This window comes from Colius striatus, chromosome 2 (genome assembly GCF_028858725.1).
Source record: "Colius striatus isolate bColStr4 chromosome 2, bColStr4.1.hap1, whole genome shotgun sequence".
Lineage (NCBI taxonomy): Eukaryota > Metazoa > Chordata > Aves > Coliiformes > Coliidae > Colius > Colius striatus.
The window spans coordinates 19,351,755-19,378,681 of record NC_084760.1 but is presented as its reverse complement, the minus strand read 5'-3'; the positions used below and the strand labels follow the sequence as shown (position 1 = coordinate 19,378,681).

Here is a 26,927-nt window from a genome sequence, read left to right as displayed (position 1 = left end):
TTGTCCTTGGTCCTTGACTGAGATTACAATAAAGCTAACGACTGATATAATAAGCCTTGTGCTTTGTTAATTCTGACCTTGCCTTACTGCCTTGACTTCCTGGCTTATACATCCTTTGTGATCATGAAACTGCCTGTCAGTACCTGGACTTCTGGAAGAACCTTTTGGATGATTTTCACCATCACTGGTCTTGTTTTGTTATCCTTGCATGGATACAACAAGACTAACTCCCTTACCTGTAAGGCCATTGTTCCTGTCTATCTTGCTGCTATCCTTGGGTCCTGTCCTGCCTTCCCTTGCGAAGCAACATACTTGACACTTTACAGCAGCTCCTTTATGTGTGCTAATATATACTGGGTATTTCCTTGAGAGAAAAGGCATGGGACAGAGATAAATGTGGTGTCTGAGAAGAAATGAAGACTGATTTTTTTTCATTTATCTATGAAGATAAATCCAAATCTTACTTCCAGTGATCTGTTCTGTCTGTTTTTCCTACAAAAACACACCAAATAAATGTGGCATAGCTGTTAAAAGAAACATCACTGTCATCATTTATAAAGAAAAGATATTCAAATAACAGTTCTAAACTTGGAGTTATAGAGTAAGAATTATTGAAGTAAAAAGAAAAAAAACCCAAACATGTACTCCTTTTTTTGTTACTAAGTACAAACTGTTATGTGATACTATTAAGTTAAGCCTGAAGTGTGATGAGGTAAAGCACAAAGTCAAATTGTAAGTGCCAACTGCATGTCTTCAACTACAGAAAGAACTGCCACAAAAAAGGTGGTGGCAGCATGGAAATTTCAACCCTAGATGAATATATAGCACTGGCATTTAGCCATACTGAAAAGAATCTTTTAAACAAAGAGAATAAAACATAAGACCAAAACCCACTGGGTCAAGCATTCAAAGAAACTATTTGGTTTAGTTTCAAGGAACTCATTTTCAAAATATGTGTCTGTACACAATAGTTTCAAGTATGAGTTATCTTAGCATGTAAAAATATAAATTGGTATGCTAAATAAAAATACTAATTGGTAGGTTAAAAAAATTAATTTGTGTTTAACAATATTCAAGTACTGTGATGAGTAACAATGCTGTTGTGTACACTTCAACATCTCCACTTTTCATGGATATTAGGTGAATATTTCTCTAGAATATTAGAGCTCCCTTTAGTGAAAAATACAAAGAAAAGAAATGAACAGTTACTAAAATATTATATTTTTCAGAAATTTCATTGTATCATTTTATTCATTTCATGAATAGACACATTCAGGGAAAGCAATGAAAGGAGAGCATCTCACCACAAATCCTGGCTTGCAAAAACATAAATAACCAAAGCTGGGGTCATTCTGAACACAGATGCCATGTATGCAGGGGTTGGATATGCACTCATCAACATCCAGCTCACAATGAAGACCTTCCCATCCTATCAGGAAAATAAACAAAACCCCAAACCAAGATACATTAAAATCTAAATTCATTTATCATCAAATAGAAACAGCTACATGTACCTATAATAGATCCTCACATATTTTCAAAACCTGCCTTGATGTGTTCCTGTGCCACCTGATCTAGCTGGACCTGCTTTAGCAGGTTTCAGGTCCCTGAAATCTGAATATATCTTTTCATCACTGAATTAATCGACTTGATGGTTTGACCTTCATCTGCAGAATTATGTGTTTCATTATTTCTCTAATGATTAAGAATTAGCAAGAGTAAAACACTCCCTGAAACCTTTTATCTTATTCTAGATCTGTATACTGCAACCAAAGCAATATTTTTTCAAAATTTAAGGGAAAGGCTACAGAATTACCTTTCTTTGTTTTTGCCCTTTTTATCCTGTTCATTTAATTTGTGCACTATTGCCACATTGGGGAAGGAATATTGGAGGACTAGAAACACGAACAGCTACAAAATAAAATAATAAAATAAAATAAAATAAAATAAAATAAAATAAAATAAAATGAAAATGTTTAAAAGATAAATTCTGAGACAAATCAATGAGGAGAACAATTTCTGTGCAAATTTAGGTTTGTGTTTGAATAACATTAGCATACCATCTTCTTGTACCTCAGTAGTCAGAATGCCAGCATTTTTGTTTATGTGCATTTCTTAGAAAAGTCTGCTTGACAACCAAGTATACCCATATATCAGAGGCTGAAAACTGACCTGGAAGATGGTTTGTAGATCATGGTACTTGCATCTGTAGTGAACTTGCTCCTTGGTAGCTAAGCTAAGTTGGAAGCAACCCACTTTCTTGGTAAATACAAACCCAGAATTTTGTAAAATATGGCTAGCTATTGAAGAACATCAGACTTTACGCCACAATACTCCCACCATCCATTAGAGATTTATTCTTTCTTGGATTAAATTTTCCCAAAAGCCCCAATAGTCTAAAGAAACCCTATCAGTCCTCAGTTGATACAAAGCTAGTTTCTGCTACATTTGCCTCAGAGCATGCACCACATTAACCCACTAAGTTACATACCAGTCCCGCTTTAACTGCCCAGGTAGCAGCACAGCTTGTCTCAACTAAAGACTTCAGCTGTGAGATCATCATTAGTTCTAACTGCTGCTGTTGTTGCTTTTAAGCTGTCTAAGATTCTGTTAGAATACAGTTTACATATCTCTGTGCTGCTTCTGCACCTGAACTGCCTGCAGCTGCAGCCACAGATCCTAAATATCCATCTCTTATTCTAAGAGTATGGGGCTGGCTACTGGAACAATAGCTGACAAAATTCATGATCCATTGCAAAATAGATTAGTCAGAGGTGAATCAATTCCCTTTTCTGGTATCACATGCTGTCACTGCATGCTTCATTTTGTTCTCCGGAGGTTTTTAGAAAGCTGCAATCAACTGTCTTGTTCCTACCTCTATCCTGCTGCTATCTCTTTGCTATTTCATTAAATTTCCTCTGTGGATCTGTTGCTGGATATCTCCAACTTTCTGCTTTGTGGAAAGTTCCCTGAGATAGTTGCCTCTACAAATTCAAAAATACTTAAACCTGTCTCCATGTTTCTATAGGTGAAGCTTACCGGAGAAATCTGAGACCTATCATATGTGAACAGTAAAAGCTTAAAATAAAAGCAGATTTGTTCCAGGCATTTCTATTTTCTGTCTCTGGAAGATATTTTTTCATCATCTAACTCCTTTCTTTAGTTGTGCAACTTTCCAAAAAGCTATTTTTCCCAAAAGTTCTCCTCACTCTCCAGTTTCACTCCTTTCTGAGTTATAACCTTAATCTCTTCAAGTGTTTCAGAGACTCAATTCACATTTGAAAATATCATGTTAATTTGTTTTAAAAGGGGGAAAAAAGTAACATTATGAATATACCTAATGCATGCATTTTATTCCTGATGTCTTTTACTGGGGGAAAAAAATTGTAGATATTTCATCCCTACTAATGAATGCTAATATTAAAATAAACGTAAAAGAAAGGCAGCTTGCACTTGAGGCGGAAGGTATTTAAAACATATAAACAATAGAAGTGAGTTTCAAGGCCTTAGAGAAGTGTTTTCTAGTTATATCAAACATTTCAGTGTACATAAAGACTGTAGTTACAGTCCTTGGCTGGCAAGCAATTTGTGCAAGTCTATATTAAAATATATTTAAAGTATTACTAACTTTAAAAATAAGGAGAGAAAAAGTTGAATTTGACAATGTATTCTATGTGAGGCTCTGTGAGGATAAAAAATTGTATCTTTTAAGTTCTTAAGTCTTCTACATAGGTGAAGATGTATGTGGCCATATCTAGTACCAAGTAGAGTAAGGGGACATACAGCTTTATCCCCTTGGAATTTCCATTGTGTAACTGTGCTGAGAGGAAAAAAGATACATAGATACTGAAGGTAGGTCATGACTTCAACTTTTAAGATCAGAAGAGACCACTGTGATCATGAATTCTGACCCTCTGGCAAAGTTCAGAAATTTTTCACTGAGTGACTCACTCCACTCAATGGAGTTCATAATGTGCATGTGCGCACACACACACATTCTTGATTCAATATAATGAATACTCTTGTTTTTTGTTTTAACTTATAAGTCATTTTTTGTTTTAAATTATAAGTCATATACAAATAAAGATCTTGATATAATGTACTGATTTTCTAAGTAGTAACAGTGTTCATCCAAAACTCTAATTGTTTAAGAATACTCTGTCAGATGTCTGTTACCTTGTTGACATTTACAAGTGTATCCATTGATATGATCTTCACAGGTTGAGCCGTGTAGACATGGTGATGAATTACACTCATTAACTTCTATTTCACAAAACTCTCCAGAAAATCCAGCAAGACACCTGAAGCAAACAACATTCCAAAGTGTTATACTATGCATAACCATCATATAAAATATACTTTATGGGGAAACAATATGGATAAAGTAAGGGTATTAAGAGGACCCAGTCACAGAATCAAAGAATCTCAAGGGCTGAACGAGACCTCAAAAGATTATCTAGTCCAACCTCCCTGTCAGAGCAGGACCATGTAGTGTAGGTCACACAGGAACTCATCCAGGTCGGTCACATATATTCCTTTCAATTTTAAGGAGTATTTTACTGGAATTCTTTCAAGTTTCAAATTGTAATCTATAGCAATCTTTTAGGGGATTTGTAACAGCAAAACTCATCCACAATTTTCAAATCTGGATCTAATCAAACATAATGACCTCTATTACAGATTACTGGCTCTATCGAGGTGAATACAAACCTTTCTTTATAAACTCTTGGGATACTGCTTGTCTACTAAAATAGTTTATTTATCTAAGTAACTGCAAATGCTTGGAAAACTGCTTATTGAGAAATATTGCACTATTAAATGTAACAGAAGAATAAAAGCTAACCCTTGGGGACCATTCTTTCTTTAGCACTCTAGTTATCAAATATTAGTCATCTTATATTTTTCTGATTGTAAAACCTATGTGATCACTAATACCAGAATGTCATTTCAACATATAACTATAACTGGTCCACATAGACTCAGGAGACCTCTAATGAAGCTCAAAAATTTCACTAATTTTATTATTAAGATACTTCATTGCATATATATGTGCACAGCTTTACAGATACACTCTTACGGAGTATATTCAAACAAATATATCTGTATGTGTATCTCACACATACAGATATACTTCTTTTTCCCACAAGTTAATCATTCCACTTAAGGAATATTTAAAAATATTGCAAGCATTTCACAAATGGATGTGTTTCATTTTCTCTAATTATTACAATAACACAGTGTTCAGGTTGCTTGTGTTCAGATAACATAATTAGATATAAATGATATTTCATGACTACAGAGGCAGGCTTTCTATTAAATAAACAATTTTGAAACAATTTTGAAACAACAGACATTAAGTATGCTACTGGTAAGTGTTTTCAAGTCATATAGCAATACTTTAATGTTACCAGCTTTCACCTGTCATATAATTGCAATAAATTCTATGCTTCATTAAGAGTTTTAATGAAATTATTACTTATTTGGAAATGACAAGCACTTCAATAATTTCTTACAGTTTTGTTCACTTTCACCTTCATTCTTATTCCCTTTTTTAATAAATTTATATTTCTGTTCTGCCTCTCCACATTCTTATCTACCTTCTTTTTTTTTGAGAGTTAGATGGACAGAAACAATAGAATTTAAATACAAATGACATTAGAAAGTGTAAGTAGATATGGAAAACAGTTTTTGTGTTATAAATGGCATTAAACCTAACTCAAATACTTTGGATCGTATTTTTATGTGGTGCTTGGGATATGACTATTCTGTAAATGAAAACCAGGGACTTTTAGGTAGCTTTCATATCAAAGTATGATCACTACAAGTCCTGTACATTGATTGCTATTTATCAAAAACAATTTATGAATTTATTTGTAAATATCTGTCTGGGTTTAGTAACAAATAATTCTTAGAGCTTAACTGATAAAGAAAGCTAATACAGTGTGGTGGCCGAGCTTTTAAACTTAGATGTCAACATAAGATCAATAGTTCAGTACTGAAAGGCATCAAAAGAAGTACTGCTAATTTGCTGTAAGAATAATGCAATCATAATTTAATTATAAACAGTTTATAAGAATGACGGCAAAGATCTTTCTCTTTCTATTATTCTCTGCAGCTTTTTTTTTCTTATGTAAAATACTGACATCACATAATGCAAATACAGTCTCTTTTCTGTTTTACCTTTATATCAGTCATTATCAGAAGTGATCATCTTAATTTGAGCATATGCCAATGCAATAACTGAACAAAAGGCTGAAAATATTCTATTGAACTGGATGGATTGAAAACAGAGAATTTAACTGTAGTACTTTCACACAGTAGTTAAGAACAGAGATGAAAAGAAGCATATCAGCAAAATGCTTAGCTGAGGGTTAGTGTGGTGCAGAAGATGACAGTTCATTTCCTACTTCCAGAAAGGCATGGCCTACTAGTCAACATACAATTTCTACAAACACCAGTTCTTTTCAATTTTCAACTTGCATCTGACATTAACTGCAAATTGTGATGCGATGATATTTGCAAACTTTCAATTTTGCAATCTTTCCTTAATCTGTGTTAATCTCTGCTGGAATAATAGCTCTGTCTTCTACAATGAATGTAGGCGTTTATTAAGATGACCTCATAGATTCTGTACGAAGCTAAATGTCATTTGCCCTGGATATGACGTTGTTTCAATAGTATCTATTTTAAGTAGCACAATGAAGAACAGAAGTGCCTCTAAGTTAAAACTACCACTAAAATATATAGAGAGATTTACAATTGGTGGCCAGTTATACCACTCATCTGGTAAGACCTATTTTATAACTAAATGAATCCCAAACCATCCAGGAAACCTATGAGTGAAAATGACCCTGAAGTGCAACTATAACCTCTTAGGCACTTCCAAGCTGAAATTCCTAAATCAGGAGCAAAGTCCACCGATTATTTTAAAGGTGCATCATCTTTGAGGTATTAGCTGATATGAAAACAGAAAAGACAGATGATGAGTAAGGGATGAGTTTACTTGTCGAGGTATTTTACTGAATACAAGTCTTGAGAGAGATCAGATGGGCCATTTGAGAGGGAGCAAGCATACTAACAGATCAGGAGGCTAGGAACACTTAGGGTAGAGAAATGCAGTCTGAACAAATATAGAGACACTAGTGGTCTAAGAATACAGCCACTTCAAGAAGCAGAAAGGGGAAATAAAGTTAAAATGTAGACCATTGATTTTAAAATCATATTTAAGGGACACAAGAAAAAGGCTTTTAAGAAATAGAAAAGAAGGGTCAGGCTGTGATGAAGTTGCCATGCTCTGCTCATCCTGAGTTAGGAAGAGCTAGTGTCCTAATGATGCTTCACTAGGGTTGTGACTATTTTAGAAAGTCTAAAAAAAACCAGCTCTGAACAAAAGACTCTGTACTAGTAGAAGACTAATTTCCTCATTCTCAGTGTCCGTTCTCAGCCTTTCCAGTAACTAGTCCTTGTCTACCTTAGACTTCCTTGCCGATACCCCTACATTCCTGGAGAGTGCTGGGACTGATAAAGCACAGATAGTTCCAGTCTTATTCTTCCAAAAAAGCCATGCTTCTGTCACAGTTGAATTTTCAAATTTGACTTACAATGAGATCTTCAGTGTGAGAAGTTCATTAGTTATCATTAGATGATTCCGTAACATCAAAGATTCTTTTACTCACTTACTTGGCAAAAAAAAAAAAATGACCCAAAAAACAAAGGTTTGTACCTTTCACTCACACTTGATGTCACAAAAGGTTGCAGATACCTAGGAAGATTCAGTCTTTGGAAATTAGTAAGTCTCTTCTGCTTGGGTCCTGAACAGCAGGGTTATGTTGATGTAGTGTCCACATAGGTCTGTCTCTCACATATTCTCATTCTTCTCTCCTGCTGTTCTCACTGTAGTAAGATATCACAGAGGTGCTACCACTGTTGCTGACCTTGGCCAGCAGCAGATCCATCTTGGAGCTGTCTAGCATTGGCTCTATTGGACACAAGAGAAGATTCTGGCATCTTCTCACAAAAATCACTTCTGTAGGCCACCCTGCAATGTTGCCACACAAACCAAATACAGTTGGGAATATGTATTTTGTTACTATGTTCTAGCTTTAAGATGATTTTCACCATGGTTTTCATTAAGATTCACTATGGGTTCAGAGAAGCTGGTCTTTATTCCTGCCTCACATAGCTCTGTGATACTTTGATTCAATAACAGTAGAGGGAATAGTTATGCACTGAATGCCTTCTTGCAGAAAGAAGCCATGACATTTAAGCTGAGTGAGGAAGGTAACACAAAATCAGGGAAAAAGGAGGAAAAGGTCTGGAGAATGGGCCTGTTGTGGGCTCAGTAAAAAAGTAATTTTGCAAGCTTGAAGCTGGCCTAGCTACAAGGTTCAGGCTTCAAGAAAGATGACTCACTCAAGATGAGGGCTTAGTTATCTAAGAGGCTGCCCATTAATTTAATGAGGAATTGACTTTTAAACCTAAGAAAGTTGTGCAAATACAGGAAGACAGTGGAGTTGTGTTGCTTATATGCACTTTGCTGATCTATTTAGGAAAGATGAAAAGGTCCTAAAAACATTCACAGATTTAACAATCTTAAACAATTTCAGCATTTGCTATTTTAATATTTCTGAATTTACAGAACTATGGGAAATTGTAACATTACTGTTATTTTATCAATCAAAGGTCAGAGAAAATGCCATCTACCTGATTTAAGTGGCTGTGTCTCACAGTGTTGTAGACATCCTACCCCAAAGCTGGCTATACAGTAGGTCAGAACTGGGCTAATTGTCACAAAAGTAAAATGTCCTGGCTTTATATAAAACATTGAACAACCTAATGCAGGAGCTGCTGCACCTATGAGACCATATAAAACAAAATAATAAAAATAGAAAATGTGACAGGGAAAATTACCAAATAGTAATAAATAATTGGGATACATTAATTGTTTTTTAAGTTGGAAGTGATTTTTCAATCAATAATAAGATGAAAACACACACTTCTTGTAATAAATTCATAGAACATACACTGGGAGAAGGAAGAAGTTCTTCCATTAGTCCAGACCTCATCAGATCAAACCTAAGAACTTCAGTGTTTTCATATCAAAGCAGCAATCTTGGGATTTTTTAAGATTTAAAGAGCAGCAAAGGAATCTATTAACAAATCAGAATACAGCTGAGAAAAGATCTATCTGAATGCTTGTTTCCTGAGCTCCTCACACTTAATTGAAAACTCAACTGTCTATAGTCTTTTGTATTCATGATTATTAATCAGAACACTAATTACAGAAAAATCTGACACATCTTCACAATTGTTCTAGTCCTAAAAATTATTTTAAATAAAAAGCTAAGTTATTTTATTAGCTTGTTTTATAATAGGAAAAATGTTGTGTTTTTTAAAAAAAAAAAATCAGAGAAGAGGTAAAAGAACTTCATAGATTTGCTCAAGTGTTTCATGTAGAAATTAAGTTTAGCTAAACTAGAATTTTAGAATAAAAATTTTAGCTTTTCCAAATTGTTTGTATTTTTTTCCTACATATTTGCATATAAAGAGTGAGCAAATCAATAACAGACTTCAACTCCTAAATGATGTTTTAAATATAAACCCAAGATGCCCTATGTAAAACTCCTGTAAAAAAAAAAAAAAAGCAGCATTAATAACTCTTGTGTAAGTTTTATTTCATATTAATTCTGTATCCTAAGGCTTGCTGGCATGCATTTGTTTCTACTACATAAAATTCTACATTTAAAATATTTCTGAAGTGATTAGTTAATGACTTATTTTGATAATTAAATGAAGGATTTTGATCTATGACTACAGTGGCAGTCATAGCAAAATTTATTCTGCGTGAGTAAACTTTCAGCCTCAAAGAAAATTTTCAAGAACCCAAATGTCAGCCAGTTTTTTCCCCACAAGTTTAATTCATATCCTGTTGTAACTCATTGATCTTTGAGTCTGTTTTGTAACTCATCTTTTGAGTCTATTTTTTATCTGTACCCTTTTCCTCCTCTCTCTGTTTCTCTCTTCATCTGCCTTGTGACCTTTTACAGCTTATGAATAATTTGTGTATCTGCAAGATATAAAGTTCAGAAAAAAACATGGTTTCTACAACACTGAAGTTTATTAGGTTTATCTGGGAACAGTGATTAAAACCAATTGTACTTATAAGACAGCATTTGAGCTATAACCTTTACCTGCCTATGTGGCTCATTCAACCTGGTAAAAGCAATGAACTTTATGGACCAGGCCACACTAAGAAATTTGTTTGGGACATCAATTTTTCTTCACAGATGTTAATCTTGAGGAATGGGATAATGTTTTCTTAATACCTCTTGGTTAGGTAATTAGGACTTTGACCGAATAAAATATTGGTATGAAAATCACCTCTCCTGAGCAACTGCCTTGGCTAAAATAGTGTTGTTAATATGCAATCTTTTTTGATGGTAGTCAATGATTTTTTTTTATTTCTCAAATCTGCATTTTTCTGTCCAAAATAAATTTTGTTAACTGCTCTCCTGTAATAGGCCAGCTCTGTCACTGCAAATTTACACTGTCATTGCTATACATTATTAACAAGCTATAAAAAGTCACTGGTTAAATGTCATGGAAGCTGAGATATAGCAGCACCTTGGGATTCATATAGCAAACAGTTTAGTTTTAATCATCTTGGACCACAAGGTGTCTTGACATTTGCGAGGCAACTTTTTCCTTTTAACTTTCACTACAATCAGACCTCTATTATCTCGACCATAATTCTCAACTTCAAATGTGATAGAAAGTTTTACCTTCTAAATTAAAAAAGTGAAAAATCGATCAAACGTGGACCTTATCATACATTTAATCGACGCTCATATGCCAGATTGGAAAGAAAATAGGAAGAGCAAGGAAATTTGGATAATTCAACCACCTTCTAGAGAATTACAGATGTTTCTTGTGAAATGCATGACCTTCATGAATAGTCTCAACACATTCAACTTCTGCAGAAACTTTTTAATTTTAAAGAAAAAATGAGGAAGAGTAATGATTGATTTTAAATAATACATATACAAAATAATTTCTTAAGCTTTAAAAATTTGTTGGGAAAATTCATCTCTGGTGACAAATAAGTTTGTAGCTGTTATTGTCCTTCACTGTCTAGCAGCCAACCTTTTGGATCATAAGTTTCAATTTACTGGAAGTCAATGCATCAATTTCACCCTTTTAAGTAGTATTACTTACAGGCAAAATTAAAAGAAATAAATACTTTTATTCAACTGAAATTACCATTTCTCAAGAAATACATGAGCCAGACAAAATTCTGACCATACCAGCATTTTGTTGAAAAATGAAACTTATTTCATTTGCAAGTTAGTGTCCCATGCATGTTAGTTAGTCCCATGCATGTTTCACCAGCTACGTATTTTTACCTTCTGTCACATTAAGCTCAAATGCAGTAATTCTCTATGGAAAACTGAAAAATGAAGATATCACATCAAAGTGAATTATCTGCTGTCTGGTCTGAAGATTGTGAATTCTGGTGATGACACAGCAGATGACATAAACAATCTGTGTGCTATATATATATATATAGATATATATATATATATAAGTTCAATTGCTCTTAGATTCTGAAAAAATGATAGCAGGAAAAAAAATCACTGACTTCTGTGTACATATCGGTGTGAGCTCTTAATATTTTCTGCGATCCTGTGAGAGATCAAAGAGCAGTGTACATCTTTTTTGGTAACGTCTTTTAATTGGTGAGTTAAACTGGCTATCTCCATAAACTCAAGGACTCTGAGTTCAAAATAGCATGATTCAGCTGTCTTATCTCTAGTACTACTAAAATTTGCTTTTCCTGATATAATTTGAATATTTCTATGGAGAGAATTTGAGAAAGTAAAACGCGGGGACCTTACAAAAGTCTCCCAAGAGAGCTTTTCTCTGATAATTTCCTCTAAAATCCTTTCCATGGGTGGTATTGTGATTGTAAATTTTAGAATATTGACATGCTGAAGTTTTCCCCATGCTAGAGTTCTAGCATATCACATTACTTTTTTTCTTTCCCTTTCCTCCTTTGAATTATCCTTGGAGATACTGCCAAGAAAGAAGCAAGTTTATTTACCTCTGATGTAAAATTTGGCTTAGAATGAACGAATAAAAATAATTTATAGCTGTCCATACTTGTCAGAAAACAATAGTTCTATCTTAAAGAATAGTTAATATGAATTAAGAAAAAAAAAAAGAATAACATACTTGAGTGCATATTTTATTTTAGAACACTTTCTTCCATTTATTCATCTACAGTTGTGTTCCAATCACTTTAGCATCAGAATCCTTCCTAGAGATTTACAGCCTGAAGTAACATAAGCAATCTTTCTCCTTTTTTGCTTTGGTTCTTAGTTTATGGGAGAAGTCATTCACTTACGAAAATATTTTAGATTTGTATGAAAATTTTAACTGAGAAAAATTAAACAAAATGTCACATAGATAGGTGAAGAGATCTAGGATCAGATCTTGTAAATGTTCTGATGCTTATAGCAAGGAAATTCTCCATATTCATCCTCATTTTTTTATAGAATGTAGTTTTGCAAAGGTAAAATTACTTTGAAAAGGGTAATTATTAGTGCAGCTCTCTTAGAGAACTGCTTTTAGAACAGGAGCTACAAACATAAGTTTGTGACCTTAGCCATCTCTTCACTTTTCACAGTCCCAGATTCTCATTAACAATCTGAACTTAACATAGGCTTACAGAAGACCAACAGGTTTAAAGATAACAAACATTTATCTCTGTTTGTTGTCCCCATCTCTACTACATTCTGTTGCCTGAGATTTCTATTTGCAAGGGTAAATGTAAGAGAATGAACTGATACATCAATAATTTGTAAGGAATGAAGGAAACAAGCAGTTTACTCATATTCCTCTTAGAAAAGCAACACTGAGAGCAGCCTATTCTAGGTATTTTAGTGCAAGGCATTTTTCTTCCTAAAAGAGGAATGTTGCATGTAATAGCTCAAAAAAGATTCAGATAGTTAGGCAAGATTGGAGGTAGAAGATCTGCACTTTTCAGCACTCTTCTGTGCTTGAAAGAAAAGTTAACAAAATAGAGAAATTATCTATACAAAAAAAAAAGACAAAGCAATGGTAGGGCAGTAAGCACGATATTTAAAGCTTTATTCCCAACTATAATAAGTGCGATATGGGCTAAATAAAACCACTTTTTTACCAGTTAGAACACATTAACCTACTTGGGGCACTGTCCTCATTTTAATTTATAAAAATAACTGGCCAATAAGGGTCTTAATTCTCTGAATGTCTCGGGATCACCACAACACATACTAAACATTAGGTAATAAAAAGTTCTGTTATTTCTAAGGTCATTTTCACTATAAGAGACCTTAAACTTTCTCAGCCTACTTGAATACAGCCTTTATTTTCCCTAAGAGAAGAAGCAGGTTTAACTGTCAGTAAAATCACCCACTGCAGTTAACACAGACATTCTTATTAAGTGATAAATTACATACTTGCAAAATCACAGTTGGTGGGGTGTAACAGTGTTATAAGGAAGGTTAATCCACAAAAGATTTGGCTAGAATGAATACAGTAAAATATCCAGAAAAGCTAAGCCTTGATGAACGTGTATTAGAGTTAACACATTCCTTTATTTCATTAATCTATCCAATAGAATCTAGGTGAATTTCTTCACACACCAGTAGTGTGGGCAAAATTAAAAGAGGAACTGATTGTGTACGTGTATGTGTCCTTTCAGGACTGATGGAAAGCCATCATTCATCAGTTTGATAAAATAATCCAGATTTGCACTCAAATTACACATACAGAAAAGCTATCATTGTCTGGTCAATCCCTACTCAGACAGAAGTGTCTTTGACCTTTTTACAAACAGTTCTTGTATGTGAATATGTTAAGACGGGTTCTTAGCTGATGTAAACTCTTATAATATCAGTCTTGACATACTTCTGTACTATCCAGACACTCATTCACACTGCTGGACACAACAAAACAGATTAATATCATATTGTATTTTCTTATTTTTCTTCTATTTGTTCAGTTTTCATGGTTCAAAACAGCTTTTTATATGACTATGTTGTGAACCATGCATATGAAAAAAGAAGTTTTGAATAAGTTGATTTTATATAGATCCACTTAAAAGACCATTTATTACTGTGGTAGTGCACTCTGTGTTGGAACACTCATCAAAAGATGATAAAAGCAGCTTAAATGGTCTTCAGCCTAATTTGGCCAAGACAGAAAATCAACTAGAGCAATTTTTATTTGTACTGTCCCTCATGCCCAGACATCTAAGATTTCCATATTTTCAGTGAGGGCAGGCAAGTGTTTTCAGAGAGCAATTCATACCACTTTAAACATTTATCCTACCTTGCAATCTCCAGAAAGTGATTCAACTCTTTCTTTCAGGAAGAGACAATTTATAGCTTGAGGGTATCTATGTCTCCATTCAATATTAAAAGCTAACAATATTATAAAGCCAACTAGATGAAAAACTTATTTACTCGTTTGTTTTCTAAAGTTTCTCCTTATTCTAAGTGACTCTGGTCTTAAATTTTTTCCTGTTTATAAACAGCCAGAATCAAACAGTACCCATGAGAAGTATTTTATTTTGAAAAGTCACAAATTATGGACAAGTGTCTACAGTTGGGGATTTCTGTTTCCTAAAAAACGTGCAAAGTACTCATTGTTCCAAGCTAAAAGCCATCCTGAGGGAGAAATCTGCAGGAGTATATACTAGATTATAAAATTCTCACTGAAAAGAAATTACTCTTTGCAGTTGTCTCCTTTGTTAGAAATAAGCTACTAAAGACATTGCTCTAGACTTAGAGGGATTTTTGAGATAGAGCACATCTCAAAGGTAAATCCAACCTGTTTTTTTCCCTTGGATCAGTTAGACACTTTCTTAAGGAAATCTTGAATGTATGGACACTTCATTTCTAAGGATATCTGTTTAACAGCTATTCATCATAAGGAAAAAGAAAATAGAAGAAAAGTAATAAATTAAATTGAATACCTTCTCATCAGCATGCTTTTCTAGCCATTCCCTCCACCTCTTACTAAATTCCAGTACCAGTTTCTATGTGACCCTTGCTTTATTGTGTGTGTGAACTTATAGCTGGTCAAGCCAGTTATAAGATCAGTATCTGGAAAGACCAAAGGTCTAAGCTTGCAATTGGGTAAGGTGCCTATAGTGTGAATGTAGATATTGGACTTCAGACCCATGCTAATATTCGAGGGATACATTAATACAGATTTATATCTGAATAAAGACAGAGAGGTTGTGTGTAAGTACCACTACTGAAAATTAACACCTTCTACCAGAGAGGAAGGACTAGGTCAGGTAATCTGTGCTGATCATTCCTGTGTGACTGCCATTATGTTAAGTGCCTGTAAATACATCTATGTACTCATCAGTGTGGCTGGTTGGCTAGAGGGAGTGTATTTGCATTTTTTGAATTTCCATGCATCTTTACTCCCAGCCAGATGTGTAAATGTGCTAACACAGAAGCATAAAATCAGTTAGGTTGGAAAAGACCTTTAAAAATACCTTTAAGATCATTGAGTGGAACTGTTAAACTAGCACTGCCATGTTCATCACTAAACTCTGTCCCTCAGCACCATACCTACATGTCTTTCAAATATCTCCAGGGATGTTGACTTCACCACCTCCCTGGGCAGCCTGTTCCAAAGCCTGATAATCTAAGTGAATTTTTTTTCCTACCATCTAATATAATCTAAACCTTCCCTGGCACAAGATGAGATTTTTTCCTCTCATGCTATTACCTGTTACTTGGGAGAAAAGATCAACACTCACCTTACTACAACCTCCTTTCAGGTAGTTGTAGAGAGTTATAAGGTATCTCTTCTGTGTCCCTTCCTCCAGGCTAAACAATCGCGGTTTCCCTCAGCGACTCCTTGTAAGACTTGTTCTCCAGACCCTTCACAGGTTTGTTGCTCTTCTTTGGTCACTCTTCAGCCCTTCAATGTCCCTCTTGTAGTGAGGGGCCCAAAACTGAATACAGTATTTGCGATGTGGCCTCATCAGTGTCAAACACAAGGGTCAATCCTTTCCCTAGTTCTGTTGGTCACATTGTTTCTGCTACAAGTCAGTGTCATGGGTTTGCGAGGAGCTGCTTTTGCTTGGTAACAGGGTGAGAGGGTGCAGTGCAGACTTGGTAAAGAGTTCTCCGACTTTCCCCTGGCTCTACCACCTCCAGCCTGGCTGGGCCAATCTGGAACCTCTGCCATCACTATTTAAGGATGGGAATTTGAAGTACATGGAGGGATATGGAAGGGAAGGGTAAGATGGAAGCGATCACATGGATCTCACAGACAGGAAAAGACAAAAAAAAACAATGCTGGACCAGAGACATTCTTGGAGCCTGCAATGAGAAGCAGAGACCACATCTGAGAAGAGATGAGAGCTGGAGACTCCGGGTCAGAGTCAGTGAAGATTTTAGACCCCAAACCAGAGAAGGTGAACTGGGATTGCAGTGGCCCATTGGAGAAGCCCGTGCAGGGCTGCCCAGTGTGTGGGAGATCCTGAGCTGGAGCAAGGGAGGACTGGCAAGGAGCACTTCTCCTCAGGAGTGTCAAAAGTGGCAAGAGACATCAGGAAAGGACTGACTGCACCCCCCCATTCCCTGCCCCTGGCGCTGCTTATGACAGAGGAGGTGATGACACTGGGCTCAGGGCTGTGAGTTTGGAAAGAGAGAAAGAGTGGGGGAAAAGAGATCTTAAAGAGCTGGTTGCACTTCCATCTTTTGCCCTTCTCTGTATTATTTTTATGTTGGATATTTCTGTCTGTTGTGTTTTAGTTTGGGGCAGATTATTTTAAGTTTTGTTTTCTTCCCCAAGATGAGTAGCCTTGTCTGTTTTGTCTGGGACCTTAAGAGGCAACTAAGCCTTCCCGGTCTTTCAGCAGTTCCAAAGTCTGGGTACTTAAGTCTAATTGTACTCTTTTGTCTTTGGATGGGCCTAAACCATGACAGTGAACATTCAGGGACAAAAATCCAGATTAGACTCAAGTACTGCAGACTTGAGAATTCCTAAAAATCCAGATTAGACTCAAGTACTGCAGACTTGAGAATTCCTAAATGGCAGGGAGGGCTTGAAAATAGAAAGAGGAAAGAAAATAGAAAATAATTCAATCCACCACCAACTAAAACAGAACCATAAAACCCCAAAACATAAACAACACAAAACAACACAGAGTGGTACAGTGATGAAGAGCACAACTAGCCCTTTAAGACCACCTTCTCCCCTTCCCTCCCCTCTTCCCAAGCTCAGAGCCCTGATCTCCGTGTCTTTATCTCCTTCCCCCATGAAGGGATCAGAGCAGGGAATGGAGGTTTTAGTCAATCTGTTCCTGGTGGCTCCTGCCTCTTATCTCTCCTCAGGGCAGACAAACTCCTTGCTGGTCCTCCCTGCTCCTCCGTGGGGTCCCTCACACACCCAGCAGCCCTGCACGGGCTGCTCTGACGTGTGTTCATTTCGAGGGCTGCAGCTCTTCTCTGCCTCTCATGTGAGTCTGCTCTGCAGCTCACAGGCTCTCCAGCATGGCCTGCCCCATGGCTGCCTCCTTACACAGTCTCTCGCTCATCCGGGCACACTCACATGGAGCTGCTGGTGACTCTCAGCCCTGCCATTGCCCTCCATAGGTTACATGAGCACAGTCTGCATTCTCGCCACAGGTTGCAGAGGGGCCTCTGGTCTGATGCTCCTCCTTCCTTCCTCCTTCTCTGACTGTGGGGTCCGCAGGGTTGTCTCCATTTTGTACCATTCCAACACCTCCTCCCAAAAACTTTCAATTCCAGTTCTTAAATAGTGATGTCTGAGGCACCAGATTGGCCCAGATGGACTGGAGATGGGTCTGAACCTCAAAGCCTGGGGAAAGTCAAAGAACTCTTTACCGGATTTGAACTGCAACACCCTCCCCCTGTTACCAAGAAAAAGTGTCTCCTCACAAAACCATGACAACCACGAGTCAGGATGCCATTGGCCTTCTTGTCTACCTTGGATACACTGCTAGCTCACATTCAGATAATTATTGACCAGCATTCTCAAGTGCTTTTCCTCAAGCCAGCTTTCCGGTCACTCCAAGCATATAGTGTTGCCTGGGTTTGTTGTGATCCAAGTAAGTGCAAGACCCAACACATATGTCTTGTGAATCTCAGACAATTGGTCTTGGCCCATTGATTAAGCCTGTACAGATCATTATGTAAAGCATTCCTGCCCTCAAGTGGATCAACACTCCCACCTAATCTGGTATCATTTGTAAACTTACTGAAGGTGCACTCCATTCCCTCATCAATAAAGGTTTTAAACAGAACAGGTCCCAGTACTGAGTCCTGATGACTGGCTGCCAACTGGATTTAACTCCATTTGCCACCACTCTCTGCACCCAGCCATATGGCCATTTTTTTTAACCAGCAAAGAATACATTCATCTAATTCATGAGTAGACATTTTCTCCAGGAGGATGTTGTGGAAAATGGTGTCAAAAGCTTTAGAGAAGTCCAAGTAGATAACATCCACAACTTCTCCCTTATTCACTAAGCAAATCTTCTTGTCACAGAATGATATTAGGTTCATGAAGCAGGCCTTCTAACAGATGAAGTAGAGAAATCATTTGGGCTTGCTTATGATCCACTAGATTCAGTTCTTCCTTAGAACTCCTGCTTTTCAAATTGAAGTATGAAGTAACAGAACTTTGGGAAGTTGTCCTTTCTCACTGCTTCAAAAACTTGCCAGAAGACTAAGCTGTTACCTTGTCACTGTCCACAAACTGTTCTTGTCAACGAGACTGCAGGTTAACTTACTTGCACACAAGTTTGTCCCGTAAGTAATCTCTGTCAGCAGTTGATTTCTATTAAAACTCAGGTGTTCATTTATGTGATTGGGTTAGCATTTTTGGTGAGGTTTTTTTTATTTACTTGCTGTGGGTTTTTTTTGTCACACTGTTCTTTTCTTTTGTGAACCAATGCAGAATCTAATGTGAAAGATCATTGCCAATATTTCATGATCCTTCACATCAAATGCTTGACATGTCTTGAACTCCTTTGTGTATGTTACCTTACAAAGCAAGTGAAGAGCTCACAAAATGCTAAATAAGAACAGGAAAGAAGAGATGTTACCTAGAAAATAACCCTTCTTATATAAAAAGTTTTGTACTACTCAGTCTAGTTTTGCAAGTACTATTTAAGACCTCTGTATCTACCAACTCTGATACTACAGTTATAATACAGAACTGTGAGCACCTCATTAGCAGGCTGCTATTTACTGTCAAGACCAATCTGCCCATTTTATTGTTAAAATCCTCAAGGATAATTTCATAGTGCCTGTCTCAGATGATTGTCAGTGTTAGCCATTTTGATTTTGAATAGTTCAAGAAAATAGTTTGAGAAAATATTCTCAGTTTTACAAAAAATTCTAGTATCATCACACTTTTTTCCCGTGTCTCATTTTTCTAGTCCTTTAGCTCAGTAGATGTGGTATTACTGAAGGAGAAACCACGGGGTATGTTCGAACACTTCAAGGCCATTGGATTGGGGCTTATCAGGCATAGAATCATAGAATCACAGAATGGTAAAGGTTGGAAAGGACCTCTAAAGATCATCTAGGCCAACTTCCCTGCTCAAACAGGACTACCTAGATCTTGTCTGGACTTGTCTTATGCTCACCTGAGGCTTTGTTTTAGCTTTTTTAGCTCCAGCACTGTTAATAAATTTGTTTGTGTTTTGCTTGTGTTTGTACAATTCTGTGATGCTATGTCTCTTGTTCTAATAATTCTGATATAGCTCTTTGAGTAACAGATAGTGGTAGCAAGTACTATTCTGGTGACGCAGTTTATCATGTACAGAATAAATCATGTGTTATTGTAGGAAACAAAAGCTGGAAAATAGTATAGGTTTTCAATAGGACAAGGGGTAATGACATGAAGCTGGAACACAAAAAGTTACACTTAAATATAAGAAAAAACTATTTTACTATGAGGGTGATGGAGCAGTGAACAGGCTACCCAGAGGGGTTGTGAGTCTCCTTCCTTGGAGGTCTTCAAGACCCGCTTGGACATGTTCTTATGTGATCTGATCTAGGTGAACCCGCTTCTGCAGAGAGGTTGAACTAGATGATCTCTGGAGGTCCCTTCCAACCCCTACCACTCTATGATTCTATGATTCTATGGAATGACAGATCATTACTGATTAACTACTGATCACTGAAGAGATGACAGAAGATAGGAGAAATTGGCTTTAAGAGTAAAAAGAAGACAAGCTTCCAACATAAGTAAAACACACTTTATATAAGAAATGCAGATGTAATACAGAAATGGAAAATAACATGCAGAATGTTTTAGACAATGCTTAAAAGTATCCTTTAGTATAAGCTTGTCAAGTATGAGAATGAAGAAACTCCCATCACATTCCCCTAGTAAATGATACAGAATGACAACTCACCATAACACTTTCCCCCTGAACAAAACCATTGAAGGTCAAAAGTTTGTCAGTTTTAACTATTAACCTATTCCTGCTGTGTTTAAACTGCAATAATTGGATAACTTGCATTGTGAGTCTTAGTACTTTTAGAATTCATCTAATAATACTTTGGCAAGATTGCTAAGATTCCAATTAGACCTACAATCTCATATAACCTCTTCCAAACCCAGACTGACTTACACAAATGATGAAATTGTATCACCTGAAAAAAATACTACCTGTATATGACTAGTTACTATTTCTGTTTCTTTGGCTGGAGAGAAATGCTAACATTTTTCCCATAGTGGTGGCTGGGGGAGAAGGCTGGCGAACTACTATAACAAGTAGAAACTGTGATAAATAAAAAAAATGTCTCTAATGGCTATGAACAACTCATTTAACATCAAAACTGTTACCTTAGATTCCCCAAAAGCATGATCAGACAATCATAGAATCTTAGAATGATATGGGTTGGAAGGGACTTTCAAAGGTCACCTAGTCCAACAACCCTGCAATGTGCAGGGACATCTTGAACAATATTACAATATGTCCCAATTACTAGCATCCATAGAAATTTCTGTGTAGCAGACATTTCAAGTGAGTATATAACTCCATTTAATAGTAGTAGAGAACACTGTCAAGTCAGTTTGTTTATCAAGGGACATATTTTACTGCCATCGATGTAGTTAAAACACTTGAAAACAGTATTCCCTCAGAAGAAGTCAGAGCACTTTTTTTGAAAGGCTGCACAAAGCTATAGCAATTCCTAAAGAACTGAAAACAATTTTGACACAATAAAAGAAAATTGTGGAAAAAAGGAGTTGTGAAGAACCATTTCAGTGCAAGTATAGTATCTACTGTGCTATTTTTAACATGTATTTATTGCTTTATCTGATGACTGTTGGAGAATAGAGTGGAAGAATATATGCCAACTTCTTGGAGAGATTGTATAGGTGTCAATGGGGGTGAAACAAAACCTGATTTTTAAATAAGAACTCCTTACACTAACTAGAAAATCACTTGATTTTCTTCTAATATTATCTAATTGCAAGAACTTGTATACATATAAAGAAATCTCTGCACTTTGTTACTAACACATATTTTCCATAAAACATGCACAGCCCCTACAGCATCTGGTATAAGCAGAAAAGTAAAGTAAATATTAGGACTAAACATGAATATTTACAGAAATTAGCACTTGCATTTTCTAAGTGACAATGAAAGCAAAAAGTAATTTTATTTTTTTCTCCATGACTTCAGAACTTTCTTTTTCCTTAACATAAATATTCCCCTTAGAAGACATACATACCTATTGAATATACGAAAGAAAAACTTATACTTCCTTTATGTTGTCTGATATTTCAAATACTGATACCTATTCTTGCTAAGCTACAATACTGCTGCCAAAGGATTATCTCCAGTTCCTGATTTAAGTTAACTCTTAATCTTAAAACTAATCTTAATCTTAATCTTGAAATTTCTTTCCCTCTTCTCACTCCACCTCAAAATTGCTAGGATGAGTATTAGCATAGAGAATGTGTTATCTAATGCTCAGTGCTAAACTATATTTGCAAAATCAGTAATATAAGAATAGTAGTGGAAACAGTATGTTCCATCTTATTCCATCACTATTGAGTACCTTTGACATTAATCCTCTTACGTCCATTCAAAACAATTCTGTTACAATACAACTACTTTTAGGAACCTTTTAGGAAAGTTCTGTTTGAATCTTTATCTACCTAAAACTGCATCTCCAACCTTGAACATCTCCATTATGTACTCAATTTTGTGCACTCTACTTGTCAAGCTCTGTTTAGAACTTCCTTTATACTCTCCAAAGGCTTCAACTTTGCCATTTGCAGTGCATAGTGTTTTCTGCTTATTTTTGTTCCTTAGCCTTTGGCTGCTAACTGTAGTGCTACAGGTGGGATTCAATCACCTACACAGAAATATGAAGTAGCAATTTAGGCCTTCTAATGCATTCCAACAGGCTTCCTACTACTTCTCTGAAAGTACTTATCTTTCCCAGAAGTCCAATTTCATATTTACTACCCTGTCCGTGTCTCAGATTCAGAAAAGAAATTACAATTGCACTTAACACCTATTGTATTGCAGTAAACATGATTTGTGCCATTAACAGCAAGACACAGACTGCAGGGTCTCAGGCTTTGTCTGAACTTGTCTTGGTCTGGATTTGCTTTGGTGTAGCATATATGCCAAGCTCAGTGACTGCTATTTCCCCTGCTCCAGCTTCAGCTCTGTGGATGGCCCCTCTGGGGACCTTGTCAACCCTCTCCTCCTCATCATCTCCCGAGTCACTGAAAAACAACCAGACAAACCATAACCTTTTGTGGATAGGAGGAACGTGGCTGAAAGCATGGGAGAGGAAAGCATGCTGTCATGTGGAATCACATAAAAGAAATCCAAAGTGACACAAAAAATCAGGAGGAGACGTCAGAATGCTAATAACTCCATATTTTGCATAAGGAAGACTTGAAACATCAGCTTTTAGGACATGAGGGGACATTGTGTGAGCAAACACCAAAAAAAGGACAGTGAGGAAAATAAAAATGTAGCAAATTTAAGCGCATTTGCTAATGAATTTTGTGTATTTATGAGGTATACTAGAGCACTGGGCTGATAAAAAACAGTTTGCAGTTCCAACATATATTTTGTGTTCTCCTTTGCAACTCTATCTAAACAATTAAATCCCACCCATCAGACCACAGGACAGTGCTCATATATTCAGTCATTTCCTTTGCACTCTGCAGCTCAAACCATAATAGGAAATGCAGGACTAGGCCTAACTATCTGATAAGGTAAAAAGCCTGCCCATTTAGCTACATGAGACTTCCTCCACTGACAGTGGTAATGAAAGTTAAGATTTTATGATTAACTACTCAAGAACAACAATTAGCATTTACCCCTAAAGATTTGATTTAACTGATATCCTCTACTTTTCATCTTTTACTGGAATTTACAGAGCTGTCATAAATATCCATTAAGAGAGTTATCTGATATTATTTAAGCCATTGCTTTATTTTCTTTTGTCAAAACTTCAGATCTTAATCATGTGAGGTGGCCATAACCCTCACCTGCATTGCTTCGCAACCTGGGAACTCATGAAACTGTGCTACTCCTCACACATGCCATGAGATCACAGGAGGGAGAAAAATAAACATGGAGATAACTTAGTTCCTTTTTCTAACAATCAGGAAAATGCACTTTAAACATTGTCATGGCCTTATCATGGCGATGATCTTATTTTACCAGTAGGAAATACGACCCAAATCTTCCATAATATCAAATCTGTTTGCAGGGGAATGAAGGAGAAAGATGGAAGATTTAAAAAAATGGAAACCCCCTCACATCACCAACTGGCCTATTGGGAAACATCTAGCAATCAGTACATAAACAACCAGCTTGCAGAAGCCAATAGCTGCAAAAGCCCTGAAAGCTGCCAGAAGGCACTGAAAGCTTCAGTCTGGGTTCATGGAGAAGCTAAACCACAACAAGAAATAACCTGTGCCAACAGCTACCAGAGTGATGAGAGGTTACTGAAAGAGGCAGAAAACAAGCAAACAAACCAACATTGCCCCCAAACTCACCTCTGAAAACTAAAAAGGGGGGAAGGGGGACAAAAAGCAAACCAACCAAGCAAAAACTCTGTCCAAATCAATAAAGTATTCACAAACTATCTAATAGGATCCCTGCCACCAAAACTGTTGAAAATGGGAAGATCTCAACAAAAAACTTGCCAAAAAATATTCATAATCTGTTTTTCTTCTACACTTGGATGCAATATCTGGACAGTTTATGCCACATGCTCACACAAGAAAGGGCCAATGAAGAAACAAATGCCTTTTCATAACAGCAGTGGAGACTGGGTGTGCATGTTACGTGGCCATATTTGGGCACTTCCCCAGAAAATATCTCAGGCCATCGTAGATGGTGACCAGAAACATCCTGTTTTTTCCTTACCCTGGGTTGAGGATGAGCTAGATCACTGTCCTCATGGAGACATTTGTGGAGAACACGAGGGTGACATTTTCTGGAAGGCAGTCTGGCCAACATAGTTATGGCATGACCACTGGGGCAACTCCTCACTGTTTGGAGGACGATAGAGCTCCTTGTATTTGCATTATAGTCTGTCTCTACTTGCTTCTAGCTCTACTCATTTCTTCTCTCCCAATTTCTTGCTTCTCACACCTTGTTGCTCACCTGGTTGATACGGAATGCAAAGGAGGAAGCAGAAGTAACATAGAATGTGTTTTTTCTTGAATCCTATGGTTCTCAAATACAAACAACAGCAAACAAAAAAATACAGTGATACCTAATAACATATTATAAAACCCTGTAGCATGTTTTGGAGAACTTCCTCTTTTATTTCTAAGATCTAATAGACTTTTGACTTCAAATTTGGCCAAATTAAGACCACACTCTGGAAAGATTCCTCTGACATCTCTATTGAACTAGATAAATTGGAATTATCACAGAGGTAATCCCTTTTTGGAGAGGATTTGTCAGAATATGACATTAGTTCCTTCCTTCATCCTCGTGGCTTCTGTCAGTGAAAGAAATTAATAAAAATCCAGCTCTACAGCCACATCCTTTTTTTGCCATTCATACATGTCTCCCCTATCTCTCTGCAGTTTTGAAATACATTTTACAGCAATATAAAAGAGGCCAAAGACGCCCTGTGACTTTTGTTTTAGTCTTACAGGCTCTGACATTGTGCTGAGCACACACAGAGAAGACCAAATTGCCCCAATCCCTGTAATTTTTATGCTTCTCTTACACCACTGTTCTCTCATTCTAGCCAATTTAGAATGCTGGGATTTTGCACAACAGAACTAAGTGACTTTCTAAGCCTGATCTGCTCATTCTTTTGAAGTCAATAACTGTTCACTAGATAGCAGTTATAAGTAATATATTTCTCTTTTTGCTTCTTACTGACAACAAGAAAATCATTAATTTAACTTCTTTGGCTGGATGTGATCTAAAGCCTTAAAAAAGATGAGTGACTGAAACTACTTTACTGCCGTTGGCCTGTAACTCTCAAAGATAAATGAAATACTGTAGGGATTCTAGAATTCAGCTACAGTGACTTTCACAGGTGAGAATAATTTCAGTTACAGTCTGCCACCCATAGAAAAATATTAGTTGAGCTTTATGCACATTAAGTCTCTGTGACTCCGTTGAATTCTGGAAAAGGTACATATATTTAGAGGGACTCAAGAAACAATTTATTTCCATCTCTCTAGCAAAGAAACCACTATGAAAATGCTGGGCTTTTTTATAGACTCAGAATCACATCACTGACACATTTATTGTCACTTTTATTATAATTTGTATAAATGCAACATCAAAATAGCCATATCAAGATCTGAGAGTCTCTACACCTGATGGGAGAAAGTACTAGCAATATAAATAGACTAAGCCAGAGGGATGGGAGTACAAAGAGGAGTGAGATATTCAAGGTCATCCAAAGCATTAGTGAGAAGGAACTGTGGTTTCATCCCAGTAAAAACTCCTGAAGCATTTCATATGGTAGACATTTCAAAAGTAACATAAACAACTAGAGAAATTAGAAGGATCTAAATTTAGTATGTTATTCTGGATAACACTCTCTAGCTTAATCTTTTTCAATGAATCAATACTGACTTGTTAATACTATCTGATATAAATACAGAACAATCAGAATTAATAATCTGTAACCCATGAATGTTGGTTATGATCATATGACGCTTAATATTATATTTCATATTAGCTGCTTAGAGCACATTCAGCAGCAACGTAAATGATTACTCAACGTCAGAAGATGAGATGCAGTTGTATAAGTACAATCCTGCTTTTTCTCAGATTTTCATTTTGTTTTTATTTGTATGTACATGGTAACACAATTATCACTCAACTAACTTAGAACTATAGTATGTCTATTCATTATATAATTATTTGAGATGTTTACCATGATTTCTCTCACTCTAATTAACAATAAAAATGTAAACATCTCTTATTTTTTCAGACTGCCTTTCTTAAAAATCGTTCCACAGATGCCATTTTTTACTAGATCTGTGCAGTAAGGTTTTGTAAAAGCTGCATAGAGGTTCATGAGCCCCAGTTAGTATTTAAAGTCTGCATTCAGTGGCAGCAGGAAATTATCCATGTCAATAGTAGAAAATAACAGCAACAAAAGTTTCCTTGGGAGGTATGCCCTTTTGAACATAGGGCAGTTCACTTATCTTGCAGAGAATTTTTCAATGGGTGTCCCGTGCACACATAGTGCTTCCTCTTGTTTAGGCTTTATTCATCCCATATCAAGTTTTCCATATATTGTCCTTCAGTGTTATACGGTTGATCTGTGTGAAAGTTTGAACTTTCCTACTCCTCGAGAAGAAATATCTGTAACTGTCTTGACTCCTGCCTGTAACTGTATACATATTCATCA

At 36.4% G+C, this 26,927-nt stretch overlaps 1 protein-coding gene across 1 annotated transcript in view; it reads right to left on the bottom strand.

Annotated features, from left to right (window-relative positions):
• EYS (eyes shut homolog) overlaps window positions 1-26,927 on the bottom strand; it is a 900,402-nt gene that overhangs the window by 354,155 nt on the left and 519,320 nt on the right. The window contains exons 30-31 of the mRNA XM_061989098.1: window positions 4,177-4,301; window positions 1,305-1,429 (exon numbers count right to left, since the gene is read on the bottom strand). Coding sequence (XP_061845082.1) covers window positions 1,305-1,429; window positions 4,177-4,301 — 250 coding nt within the window. The remainder of the gene's footprint in view (window positions 1-1,304; window positions 1,430-4,176; window positions 4,302-26,927) is intronic.